Genomic DNA, 14,827 nt, shown 5'->3' with positions numbered 1-14,827 from the left:
TAAAAATAAAAAAAACAAACTTTCCCCCGTAATCACACTGGGTTAATAAAAACATATGTCACCAGTTTGGTTTGGGTCTGCCACAAAAAGACTGAATGGGGTGATAGTCTACACATGCCAGTTGCTCTCTGTGATAAGGGGCTAACAATGGGCACAAGAAGACACCCCTGTTGAAGTACTAGTGGATTGTAAGAAAATGAGTTGTTCCCTTTAATAGGTCCTATGTTCTATTACATTCTGTATTGATTACAGAGTTCAGTTCCTCTCTTGATTTATGTACTGGTGGTAAAAACATGTATGGTACACAGAATAGGAATGAATGTGATGTGACATCTTGAACTTACTGATCCATAAAATATTCCAAGATTTTATTGGTAGAAAGTATAATATATTAATACACAAGATTGCTCTTTGTTCAGACTGGTATATGCCCCATAAGTCCATGTTGGTCCAATATTACATGTCTGTGTGCTCCTGGAGACTTGATAAGACGGAGAAGGGATACTTCAGGTAGCCTGCACCACTGTATTCATGACATAGTTGTGGTTAAACTCTGGCAATAAACTCCTGTGCTCAATCAGCATCCACCTTGTCCACACTCACACCTCTCCTTGGTTTAGTAGGAGAGCTGTGGAAAAGAATGGGAGCTGGGGGAAGAGTGCACCATTCAGAAAGAGATACATGAAGGACCGAAGCATTAAATGAAGGCAGGAAATACATGGCAAATATATGTTCTCCAGTTCACATGGGAGGTAACCCAACACAAAATAGAATGACTTTCCCTCAGAGGCTTTTTTGCAGACAGATTAGTCTGAGGTAGTAGAGACTTCCTTTATTAGCTCCAGGTGTCAGGGAGGTCCCTCTCTGGACTCCTCCGGGATAATTGGTTTAGAATAAAGTTCAGTAAATAGAGCTGGCAGCCAGTACTGGGCCTCCCCTGCAGCTTGCGAGTCCAGCCATGCCAAGCCCTCTTTCAGTAGATGTTCCTGTGTGGTCACACAAATAATGATCATTGCACCATTTCTTACCAGATTAGAAATAAACACATTTTAATACTGTTATATGCTTGTATTCTGCTGATGTGACTATTTTAGTAAAAAGTCCCCATTTAAGATGACATTTACATTCTTAAAAAAAAAAAAAGAGCCAGTTTTTTCTTGATTATTTAGATTACTTTAAGTTGCACCCCAATGACATGAACACCTGGCACTCCCAAGTCTTATAATATAACCAGGCCGGTTTATAGTGGCAGAAGTGGGCCAGATGTATATGAGAGTAAGCACCATCACTATTACATTGCTGTTATATAAGTTGAAGTACCAATGCTTGTTTATTATATTAAGAAATATTTTTTTCAAAATAGGACTATTGCTGCAGCCACAAAAACCTTCCTACAAGTATTTAAAGACTGTTCCTATATATAGCCAGCGTGTGCATGTGCATCAGAAGTGCAGTTGGTGGAGACTCATTACAGATGGCATTCTGTTCTGGCAGCATGTATAATTATGCATAACTATACATATATAAGGAACCCACAATGATGCTAATCATTTCAGTTACATGATGAAGCTGGAAGTGAAATTTTTATATAGTATGAATGGTTTATTCAAACATGCAGCGAAATCAATGTTTTTGGGCGTACTGCTCCTTCATCAGGAAATACATGTTTGGATTGTATTTTCACTATACAAAGACTGTATCATTGTGTCTTGTTGCTAGTGTCTGGCATTATACAAGTTCAAAGATGGGTACAATGGATTTCCTTGATGCGAGGACCAATGACTGACCAGAAGGAAGAATGTAGTTGCACATTCTGAAGTTTGGCCATATATTTCAGAACATCGACAGTACCTAATTTTACATAATTAGCCTGGTAATAAAAGCCAGGTAAGAGGTGGCAGGACCACTTTAACTTGAGGAGAACATTTCAACAGGTGTATACAGAAAGCTGCTGGATCTTTAAATAAAGAGCTGTCAACCAATGGGCTATACATAAAGGCCCAGATATATTAATCTGATATCAAGCTATTATGATTAATAGTTTAATCCGTAAAATCTACCTATACATGTTTTATATTATTTGTCCCAGAAATGCTTACTTTTATTCACCTTCCATAATAAAAACAGAGGGCGGAGATATTCAGCAGCAATCTACTGTGCTACGGTAAAACTAAATTAATAAGGCCATTATGGCTTAATTTTAGGAGAAGATAAAGGTAATTACAACACACTTCACATGATATACAATATTAAGACATTTAAATGCTGCACCAGATTTTTAAACACTCACCAACACATGTATAGCTCTTTCTTTCTCCCAGTTCAAACTTGACTTAATTTCACTAACTGTTACATAACCATTTTTCTGCAGGACAAAAAACAAAACAGCAGAAAGCAATTATAATAAAACATTTCTGAAATACAAAATGTCAAACTATTATTTTCCAAGGCAGAGAATCAAAACTATAAACAAGTCAGTCGTTTTAGGAGCTCAAAAAACATATAAAAATGCAGACTAGTAAGTAGTTCACTAGGAAGCCGTGACCTCAATGACACGAGATCCAGCCATTCCGATCACTTCCGGAGTCCCTGAAGCATACGCAGGCTGATAGGAGCTATCTGCGCTCATATTTCAACCACATTATCTAGCACGTCTGATAATGATCCTATAGTTTTAGGACAAGCTACCATAAGTTGTCTTCTGATTTGCATAAACATTTTCGGAGCAAATTTGTTTCAGAACGGAAAAACCATAAATGACCATATAACTTTACCAACCTCTGCCAGCTGTAAGACCACTGTGTGATCCATGTTCAGCTCTGCAGGAACTGACTGCACCAGGTAAGATCCGCCCACAGGGATGATCCCGAATCCACTACCTAAGACTTTTAATTTTTTGATTGCTCTGATGATATCATCCCTAAAACAAGAAATGAGGACAGTGACACTGCTGCATCTGCAGGTTACAGCTCCATGACACTTGAGGGATACTCACTGACTGACATCCTGAGCGAGCTTTCCTCTTCCCTTCAAAACCTGCTGGTGGAGCTCAGACAAAGTTATTAGACCTAGAAAAGAAGATGGAGAGGAAATGGTTGAACCCATAAGCTCAGGCTTGTGTGGGTTCTTATGGTCAATTAGGGTGACTAGGATACGCATCCAGCCATTTGGAGAGATCTGCAGTGGTAATAGTTAACCCTCTACAGGGAATGCTTACTATACAATCTACAAACACTGTACAGCTCTTTAGAATATGTCATTTAAAAAAAAAAATTACGATAACAATGATATTGTTCATATATTGATTCTGCATATGGAGATGAGCCTGCAGTGATGGGAGAAATTTGGTTTTGGTGGGGGGAAAAAAAAAGAAAAAAAAAAAAAAGTGATTGACTTTTTCAGGGAACAATTGATCACCTTAATTTTGCATGACAACCTATTCACACGTGTGTGTGGGACTCTAGTAACCTAAAGTGCTGTCTTGCAATAGTTTTTTATTGTTTTAATGACTATTACTATTATGTTAACCTTATTTAATTGTAATATTGGTTATGTTGATGACTCTCTCCTACTGCTATTGCTAGTACCCATATTAAATAGAGAATCAGAATTAAAATGTTAACATTTCTTAGAAATAAAAACTATAATCATCTATACATGAGAAGTTTTGATAATTTTTAATAAAGTTTGATGACCAATTAAATAATATGCAATGTAAACTGATACACATTAGTTGTCCAAATCTGATTTAATCCTCAAGGCTTATTAATGATAAAGATGTTAATATGGAGCGCTACGCTCCGTCTCCCATCTTGGTAGTGGTGTCCCCTGTGATCTAGTGAAGACAGAAAGTGGGGCAGCCTCCAGCCGTCTGCATCGCTCTTATGAGCATGCACCGAACTCAAGCTGCATGTGTATATGTATATATCATCTGTTACAATAAGTTCTGATATAAAACCAACAAATTGGTTAAGTCGAAAAGCTTCTTGTGGTTTAACATCTACAACCAATGCCAGTGACACCTATTACATATAACAGCACAAGTGCCCTGATAGTAGGTTTCTGCCAACAGGTTATGGGCCCAGGTGAAAAAAGCGCTTAGATGTAAAGAATAAACACTTCACCAACATTCAAAAATAAAATGAAAAAGCTATCAAATATTAGGAAGCACAGGCCTGCCTACATTATAAATGTGGATGGATCATTAACAGGAATGCCTAACTCCATATGAAGTGGTTGATCACTTATAGCATTTTCCCTTCCGTACCGCAAATAGGGGGTGTCCATCCACAAGAAACCCTGATTACCTGAAGCTAAAAGCCGGACCACAGAACACTGTGCATTTTACCTGCAGCAGTGCATTGACTGCATTACAAGCTGTCCATAGCTATATAATAGCTTCCAAACAGCTTTATTGTGAGCTTTGCAGCTTCAGATAACAGGTGAGAGTGTGAGGGGAATCCTGACAGGGGAACTTGCAGTACAGAGACTTAATTTTGTTTGAGAAGGGGTTGTCCAAAACTGTCCTACAGCCTATACTAAATACACTGGTCTAACTTTTTGGTTTCATTATGTGTCAAAGCTTTTCTATTATTCATAATTGTTTATATTCATTATGCCTTGAATTATACTCCGCTAAATACACACAACTGTATCCATGGAGCTGTACTGTGTCTAAGGGCGATGAAAATAAACAACCCTATCTGGATGACATCAAGGTCTTAGGTAAAAACCCAGAGGAAACAACATAGATAAATCAACTGTATATAGGAAGAGTTGAAGGAGACATACACAAATCAATCATTTTTGTTGTATACTTTTTCACTTATGCACTAAACTTGAAGTGTTTATAGGAGTTATGCTGCTTCTACCTATGGAATATTTATCATTTCTGACCTTGGAGCACTAATCCTGAGTGATGATGCTTTTTAGTGTTGTCTCCTCGAAGAAGTGACTTCCATGAAAAGATAACAAAAATGTAGCTTAAAGATAAAAAACTGGGTTAAAGAATATTTATGTGTAAACAATGTTCTAGCAGCTGAAATAAGATAGATACATAATCAAGGGTGCGAAGATGGTCTAAATGTGTTTTGTCTCTGCCTTAGGTTTCTAATGGTTGCTGTAACAATGTTCTGATCCACACACAACTAATCAGAACCATTTCTACAGCAACCATCAGAAACATATAGAGAGCTATAAAACACTCTTATCACAGCTGTTTGACAACTGAGAAAGTCAGAGACACTGAAACACATTTTGTACATCCAAGCACATTTGATTACCTATCTCATTTAGCCACATTTAACCTGTTTTACTTTTCATGGAACCCACTTATTTGAGAAAACTAAAGAGGCTCACCTTGTATCCAATAAATGAACATTTCTGATGATGGACAACTCCTTTAACAATACCTTTAATTTTGTGTTCTCAGTATCAGACAGCTGACAAGATGAAATTAATGGAAGGTGCTGCGGAGTATGCTGGTGCTATGTAAATGTTAAAAATAATAAATATAATAATAAATATTATAATAATACTAATGTAGCTGAAAGATGAACAAGATCCTCTACTGTTGTATTGTTTCGTACAAGATATACTTTCCATTGCAAATCTAGGACCTAACACTCACCTCCATTGTGGTGTTTCAGCGCCAGACAAACTTCAACTATCTGCACTCCGAGCTCGTAATAAAAGTCTCCGACACCCAACATTTCTGACCAGAATCCTTTACCAGCTGAGAAAGCAAGGAGCAATATTTACTCAGGAACCGTCTTGTTCAAGATGGTTAGGAAAAAATGGCGGATAAAACATTCCATACATTTTTATGGTTACTATACAAACCTCTAATTCTTTGTAGGGACATCCAATGACATAATAGGGATTATTGCCAGTTATAGCTACACATTAAGGCTTCCATTAAGAAGGAATAATTGTAAATCCTACTTTAATGCAGGGACATCAGCAGTGCTATGGCCAATACGTTTTGTGACAAAGCAATATACTTATACATTTTAACTAAGAGATTGCGTGAACTACAGTTAATTAATCTGCTAAATTATAATTTCTTGAAAACAAACCACTTCTTGCACTGGAGACAACTGTCCATAAACTTACAGGCCAGAGGATCCACTCCAATTGTTGAACACATATCTTGAAACTGAACTCTGAACTGGGGATTCTTGCGAATTTCTTGCTTGTGTTTACTGGCAAACTCTTCTAGGTTTGTTTTGAACATTTCTAACTGCTTAGACATCTATAATAGAGATAAAAACAAGTTCAGATGAATGTACAAAAGCATTTGTTTAAATCTAACAGGCATATATATGAATGCACAATTTCTTTTGCAAGCAAATCTTCAAATTGATTATGTATATTAGGCTTGGGAAACATTTGGCTTATGAAACTACATGTGCCAGAAAAACCTTCTATCCTTTGCAAGCCGATATCTTAGTGTGTCTTTCATCGGGTACCACAAACAGTCAAGAGGTTCTCAGTTACAGCGCATAATACCCTCCTTATGTATCACAATATAACACAACTCAACCTGTGTTTTAAGCTAGTGTTCTAAAGCAGGCTTCAGCAAAAAACTTTGACATTTCATAGGTCCTACATTTTAGACTTTTAGATTCTAAAGTATTTATTGAGCCCTGATATAAGGTCCTGCATATTCTTATCTGAGCAAAGCTGGTAGGCCCTGCGAACAGATTGGAAACATATCAATGAACTGTAGTCCTCTTCACCTGTACAAGCTGGTCCTCAGCCAAGACAGTCCCGCGCTCCTTGTACTTGGCCTGAAAAGAGAGACATTCAAACTTTGGTATGTGCAATCAATAAATAGTATCAATATCAATTACTTTCTTGTGAGTCTTTGAGGGATACTTGGTTACTTAATATAATGTGCATTAGTAGAAATATGTTAAAAATGTTTTATTTGTTTTGTACATTCTTCTTTTTCTTCTTCAAAACTTTCACCATTTTGATTTCCAATTGCTTTCCAAAGTTATTCTGTGACACCTCAGTGGAGGGCATGCAACAGCCCTCCCCAACTATGAATGTCAATTTGTAATTATAGTCCAAACAGCCCTTAAATGACATCATTTTATACAATAATACATATTAAACAGATAGAGAGACCCAAATTTTAAATCCTGCTCATGCAACACTTTATTCTACTCCAATTACAAGTGTTTTCATATAAACAGATATTGTATAATGGAAAATGTGTGTCCCTTTATATATAGAAAAGGACCATGCAAAGGAGTGCATATTCGTGGTTAGATTGTGTATTTCTTCTGGTTAAATGTACATATTGAAATCAGGATAAAATAAATCTCTCTTTCTCTGGCAGGGTAGAATGGGGTTGTAAAAGTCCGGACTGAGATAGGTCACTTAAAGTAATTATCAGGTAATAGAAGAAAAGATCAAGGATGCCTAGTTTTCTCACTATACTCCTGGGTGTATTATAACTCCCGATAATGGCTTGTTAAAACATATTTAAGTTGCTGCAAATCCACAATATCCAAGATATAAAACAGCTTTTTGTATTGTGCTTTAAAAAACATTGTAGTGACATGTTTTTGACTTTAGTAAATGTACTGCTAGAGTGTGCCTCAATAAAACCCAACCCTCTTTACCACCAGAAACAGTACACAGTTATAGCAACTGAGGCCAACATAGACCATTTGGCATTACAAATATGCCACTGTCTCACTTTATAAAACATGTCTATTAGTGTTTCCTTACTTAATGTATACTTTCCTTATTCACAATGTAAATTATGATGTAATTTTACAAAACTTTCACTTTCTTCTGTGACCATGAGAACAACACTTTGTTTTCATAATGTGAATACTGGTAAATACAGCAGCTTCAATACCAGATTGCACAATTTATTAGCTTTATAACTTAGTTTTGCAAGATTTAGGAAACATTTTTGTACAGGCAGTTGTGCACTATTCATTTGTACACTTTGTTCCACAGCTAATGAAGAAGACAAAGCAGAAGTCATGAAATCTGAATAGGGCCAGAAATTTGTACTGATTCTACACACTGTAAAGTAGCAGCAGTCTTTGGGCTACGCTCCAGCGGCTGTGCAACTACATATCCCAGCATGCCCTGCTGACCAAGGGTTATGCCGAGATAGACAGTTTCACAACAGCAGGGAAGACTCAGGCTGCCCACTTAGTGAGTGGGGAACACTGGGTACAGCAAGAGCCCCCCTCACTCTAACACATAGAACATAGCAGGAGACCTCCTGGACTCGGTTATTTATGGGCAGCCCGTTCACCTCCGCCAGCTTCTTCTTGGCTATCGCCCCCGCTCCCACCCCTCTCCGGTGCATGTTGGAGCTTCAGAGCAGCACTTCCGTGAGTGGACGTCACCAGTGTGTGACACCGATGTCATCCACCGAATACATTCACACTGGACTCCTTCTAAACACTAGGAGATGAAGTGTTTATTAAATACTGTCTTTTGCCAGGCTTATGAAATGAAACGGCGACGGCCATTTGTTCGGAGACCACCTAATGTTCTCGCTATTCATAGCATTGCGGCCGGGTGGCGCTACAGGATGATTGTATAGTTCAGTAATGCTTACATTTTTCAGCCGGTGTTAAAATAAATTCTAAGAAAATAATTAAGACAGAAAGCCTTCAGGGTTAATGTTTGCCTTACATTAATTATTTGCATTTCTTTATACACATCACATGCATTTGCTAATAATCATGCTTGGGTTGAAGAGTTTAAGTTGGGATCATATACCGGTTATGCTGCCTCCTACAGTGAGATAATACTTTGTACTAATTGTAATACTTGTCATACTTGCCTAATTTTGAATTCTCATTACAGGGAGATTGTACAAGTTACACATAGCACACAGTGTCGGACTGGAGCAATGATAGGGGCCCATGAAATAGTTTGTGCGACATTGCAAAACCTGAAGGGGTCTGCCCAGTCACCAGCGCGGCGGATGGAAAGTAAATTAACTGCCCCAGTGACCTCTCCTGAGCGATTCTTCTCCTTCTGGCATAGTGTCAAAAAACAAGGATCATCACACAGGTGACTGGGGCAGTGATTCTGATGTCCTTCCAATGCATAGGACACATGATGGGTTAAAAGTGGAGGTAGGGTGGCGGCAAAAGATTTCTACAGGGGGTTTTCCATGTCATGCTACCAGAGTCGGCATGATCTACCATCAATGGCTATCATTTTAGTCTGTGTGAGGTTGCTTTCCAACCCCTTCCCATCCACTTCAAATACATTGGCAATGCTATGTGCACTACTGTGTTAGTTGCCTGTGATGTCAAGTATATATGGAAGCTCTTCAATCAGCTGGAGAGAATAGACACAGACCAAATTCTGTATACAAGGAATATTCTCTGTTTATTGATATCAAGATAAGAGGCTTTATAGCCTACTGAATATACGAATCCTACGTCATAAGCATACAATAGTCTATGGGATGCACTGCGGATTAACTATCTCACGTATTCTTGAGGTTTTTAAGTTTCTCCCCCTTCTCAGAACAGATATGTCAATTGTTCTTATCCCAAAGGGGGCTGGAGGTTTATCTCCTGTCTGCCATATGCAACGTCATGGGCACAGCTTCCACACTACAAGCTGAAAATGAAACTACCTATTGTTCACAAATCTTGCTACATTCTTACAGGAGTTCTCTGTGTCAGCTTAACCTCAAGGCAGTGGGCTTTCATCTTGCAAAACTGCATTTCAGCAGAAAATGAATAATCTCTTTTAGCAAATAATATATCTATGCAAGTTACAAAAATGGCTAAACAAAGCCTTTATGAGGCCTTAACAAAAAATCATATTTAACATTTTCCATCTTTTATTAAATTTTCTGCTTACCTCCTGCAATCTATCCTGCCTATCTCCAGAACCACATTCTTATTGTCGATCATGCAGGTGCTAATACACATGTATCCTGCTAAAAGGCCACATGTATAAGGTTGCTCCCCTTAGAGAGTTGTCAACCAATCAATAAGCCTGTGATCCTCCTTGTCCTAACTTGATTTATGAGGAGATGCAATTGCAGTGAGCATTTATCTAGAAAAAAGTCTCTTAATAAGTAGTCAATGAATTTATGGTAGTTCTGCAAGTTTTGCATGTTCTTCAGTCTTTAGTTTCTTGTTGCAAACTGTGCAGTTCTTTAGCTTTGCTAGTGGGAATAATTCATGATGCTTATCGTCAGGTCTGGTTTCAGCGGTAATTTCTGTGATCATCAGAGGTTCAGGATTTTCAGTGGTTCCCTTTTTGGAGAGACAAAAGTCAAGTGTCAGTAACTTCTTAATCAGCCATATAATTAGTTTCATTATCACATATACGATAAACAGGATTGCCAAACCCTTTGCTACTAATGCCAATATTCCCAATATCCAACATGAATCATTACTGACAACTTTCCCAATGAGGTTATGCATCTGCAAAAAGGCATATTTAGAGTTTACTCTCCTATGAGTGCAAATTGTTGAGCACTCCTTCCCCTTCTGTTTCTGACAGTGGCATATTTTTTTCTGAGTACAGCCAGTTTTTGAGACTCAGAAGAAACTGCACAGAGCAAGAAATATTCGTAGAACAATTAGAGAAAATGAAACATAATTTTTCCCTAAGAGGATATGACATCAAATCCTTAGAAAGCGCCCAAATGAAAGTCTTGAAAATCACTAGAGATGAATTAATATACTCAGAAAAAAAGATACAGCCATCCAATAAGAAAAATGACTTATTATTTATTACAAAGTATAATTATAATTACAAAAAGATAGAGAAAACAATTCAAAAACATTGGGGTATCTTATTGAAGGATCATATTTTGGCTGAATTTCTTCCTGAAAAACCAAAGTTTGTGTATACAAGATCTTCTAACTTGAAAGACCATCTTGTTAAAGGCACTTTTTTAGGACAGAAATTAAATACGAATAACAATAAGGGTTTATATCGATGTGGCACCTGTCAGGCTTGTAGAAATACCACTAGAAAAAATCCCAAAAGTAAAATCACGGAGTTAAAGACTAATGGTCAAACATTTACTATAGATCATTTCATTACTTGCCATTCTACAAATGTCATCTATATTTTAGAACGCAAATGTGGGTTATTCTATGTTGGTAAGACCACAAGGACATTAAAAAAAGAGAATAGGTGAGCATTTATATAATATTAAAAGAGGATTGGGGTATAGATTCCATAAAACCTACATGGAAAGATAGGAATATTGATAAGAAGTTATCTCAGATGGAGATGCAATGGATTTTCCTTTTAGATAGTCTCATTCCAAAGGGTCTCAATAAAGACTTTGAAGTCAAATGTTTTTTGTAGAAAATATCTGATAGGAATTTTTATATGTAATAGCTATTTAACCTATACATTTATGATGTTTAATGACATTAGGATAATACTGTGGGATGGTGCAGAATGTATAAAGGTATCGTTAGTGTTTGTTCAATTCCAGTTTTAATTATAATTGAACCCAATAGAGAAATGTTATTTTATTTCCGAGATTTATACTCCAGAGGATTTTCTTTATTAAGATGGGTTATGCTTATAAAAGCATTTATGACTCCATGCATTATTGCAGTCTGATGGATACTTACCTGGAAAAATTATCGTACATTTAAATGTGATATGATATTGATGCCTTAATACAAATACAGCTAGCAACTAACAGTCATTGCTATATGTATCACTACAATGGTTAATTTTCAGTTTCAATTTTAACTGGTGATAGAAACGAACAACGATATGTCATTTCCGTTTTTGGGTAACACGGAGCAATATTGTGCCTTTAATTGGAACGTTAGTTATATTGTTATGCACGTTTTGTCGCTATCCAATAACGATTGTCGAATCTCGATTTGTGTTTCCAACGCACAAATATTTATTCTCAAAAAGTAGCAGAATAATTCAAGCAAAATAATAATAAGTACAGCCGTTACTTATCGCAGGCGCTCTGGATGCAGTGAACAGTCATTCAGGTCTGAAGTCTGTGGTCAATGTGACTGAACACTAGATGAGAGCTACTGCTTATATGCAGTCAGAAATACAGTAAAACAATGCAGATGGTGTGGCTTGCTTCTATTGGTCCAGGTTTCAGGAAGGTCCAGGAGGTTGTAGATCATAGGCTAGTTCAAACTAAAGAATCCAAAGGTGGGGGTCATCTCTCGAGGGGATGTGCTCCGATCTTCCCGCCAAGACTCCAGTTTCAACGAGTCCATTAGCATTTTATAGTCAGTATCACATTAAAGGTTTATTCCCTAACATCAATAACTGGAGTATGCAATGTGCGATCTATTCACCGAATGAACCGGACAGCTGCTGATGTAAAGGGAATTAATATGATACCAGACATGATACATTTCCTTTAACCTGTACCATATTTATTACTAATATGCATATAATTTATGATATTACACATAAACACTACTATATTTCGACATAAATAACTATGTGTTGCATCTACAATTAATGTGTATTATTTACAAATGTGTGTGTTTGTGCGACTCTATACAAAAGTGTAAAAACTGTTATTGCCACTTGTTGCGGCTGTACACGCCCTTCCACGCCATAGCGTGCTCTACGCATATTTTCAGACAAAGACAACCAAGTTTGCTTGATATTAATTGAAATGACTTTATCCAATTTGCTGACTTCGACAATATCCATCAATGATCTTGTAACGATACGTCATATCCGGTTATCCGATTATATAGTTCCAATTGGATTAATAAGAATCTAATGATTTGTAAGAATATTAAGTAAAGATACCTTTTACGCTATGTATTGTTCTTGTAAGTATTTTTAACACCAATGTATTTTGTTTGATGTTCATTATTATATGCTAATTCTGGAACTCCAATTGGAGACATCCGGTTTAAATAGGACTCCGTTTAGTGTGTCAATCTAATCTCCTTGAGAAAGACCGCAGTAGCGGTTGAAACGCGTTGGAAGCTCTAAATTATTATTATCGTTATTATTATTGTTTATTTGTTAGGCGCCACAAGGTTTCCGCAGCGCCATAAGATTGACTTATTAACGGTTTGGAATACACCTGGATACATCTCTGAAACCTTATCCATGGACATGGAATGAGATCGAATACTTTTTCAGCTATTGGATCCATAACATGCACTTTTGGTCTGCCTTTTTGGTAGCAGTATTCCCATATACTTTATTGTGATTTTATTTGCTGATATATGTTTTTAATATAGGCCCTATATTTTATGGGATGCATTAAAATTTTATCGTAACAATATCACGCTAGATCGTTTTATTTTTTATTCCTATGACCATACATGTTCTTATTGGCTAAGTGAAGGAAAATAAACAGAGATAAGAGATCTATCTGATTACTCGTGACTGCACATCTACTACCCTATCAGAAAGGAGAGGAAGGAGAAAAGTGCTTTAAAGGCTTATGATCTGACAGTTTCTGGTAGAAACCCATTTCACACTTATATTCCTCGGTGATGGTGAGGTGTGAGTCACATATGAAGATTACACTTGTTCTATAATCACTTAATTGTCAACATCTAAGAGGACTGTATACAATCAATATTTTGGACTATTGAAGAAATCTTATGATAATTTATCAATTTGACCATTTGATATATGTTCTTTAGACCTTTGATAATTTAGCGCTGAATATCTTGTATCTTGTTATTATCTTTACCTATCAGCAGGGCCGGATTAAGGGAATAGAGGCCCCTGGGCCAGGGCCGTAACTAGGGCTGTGCGACAGGGGCGACCGCCCAGGGTGCAACGCTGAAGGGGGGCGCAATTTAGGAATATTTTAGGTTAATTTGGTTAAAATTGAGGGCTAGGGGGCGGCATTTGTCTTTCTCACCCAGGGCACTAGAATTCTAAGTTACGGCTCTGCCCTGGGCTAAGGGGGCTTCCATTCCCCCGTGAGGGCCCCCCCCCCCCCGTGATCCGAGCTGCCAGCGCCTCCCCCCGGCACTTACCTCCTTCTCTGGCGCGCTGTACGCGCTTTACTGAGGAGATCTCGTGAGAGTGAGACTCACGAGATCTCCTCAGTAAGGAGACTACAGCGCGCCAGAGAAGGACCGCAGTGAAAGTGCCTGCCGCCGACTGATCAATACTGCTGCTGAGCACTTTCAAGGGCCCCCTGGATGCCATAGGCCCCTGGGCTGTAGCCCAGTTAGCCCTATGGTTAATCCGGCCCTGCCTATCAGCTGTTCTTTTATTTATTCCAGTGGCCACGAATGATATATCTGTCTTGATACCATCCACTCGGTGTCTCTCCTGGCTCTCTCCTGCACTTCCTTCTCTACGGCCTCGGTAACACTATTTCCTGGGTTCTCCCCAGCCAGTGCACATCTCACGACCCTCTGTTTGTCTGCAGCCAAGCCTGTCCCCACCACTAGGGGCAACAGTGAACACCAGACGTTTGGAGCAGACTCCGGGTTTTGCTTTACTGGCTGAGGGGTTCCTAAGAGGAAGAAGGAGCAGGATGGAGAAGGAACTAAGAGGAGTTTGAAGGAGGAGGAGAATGATAAAGAGGAGGATTAAGAAAGGAGGAAAGCGGAAGAAGCAGGAGAAGGAGAAGGAAGAATGAGTAAGAGGATGATTAAGAAGAGGAAGAAGGAGGAGGATGGAGGAAGAAGAATGATCAAGAAGATGAATAAGGAAGGAGGAAAGAGGAAGAAGCAGAGACAGGAGGAGGAAGAATGAGAAAGAGGATGATTAAGGAAGGAGGAAAGAGGAAGAAGCAGGAAAAGGAGGAGGAAGAATGAGAAAGAGGATGATTAAGGAAGGAGGAAAGAGGAAGAAGCAGGAGAAGGAGGAGGAAGAA

General features: G+C 38.1%; 1 protein-coding gene across 1 annotated transcript; it reads right to left on the bottom strand.

The window, feature by feature from the left end:
* Positions 1-353: 353 nt before the first annotated feature.
* Positions 354-8,397, bottom strand: SNF8 (SNF8 subunit of ESCRT-II). Its single transcript, XM_075176964.1, has 8 exons — positions 8,288-8,397; positions 6,741-6,791; positions 6,115-6,253; positions 5,630-5,734; positions 2,996-3,068; positions 2,779-2,920; positions 2,291-2,365; positions 354-986 (listed from the first exon to the last, which is right to left on the bottom strand). Exons 1-8 carry the CDS (start codon positions 8,339-8,341, stop codon positions 849-851), a joined length of 777 nt encoding a protein of 258 aa, XP_075033065.1. The 5' UTR covers positions 8,342-8,397; the 3' UTR covers positions 354-848.
* Positions 8,398-14,827: the final 6,430 nt, after the last annotated feature.

Source organism: Mixophyes fleayi, chromosome 6 (genome assembly GCF_038048845.1).
Source record: "Mixophyes fleayi isolate aMixFle1 chromosome 6, aMixFle1.hap1, whole genome shotgun sequence".
Classification (NCBI taxonomy): Eukaryota; Metazoa; Chordata; class Amphibia; order Anura; family Limnodynastidae; genus Mixophyes; species Mixophyes fleayi.
The sequence above is the reverse complement of the archived record's forward strand: the minus strand, read 5'-3'. Positions and strand labels throughout refer to the sequence as shown.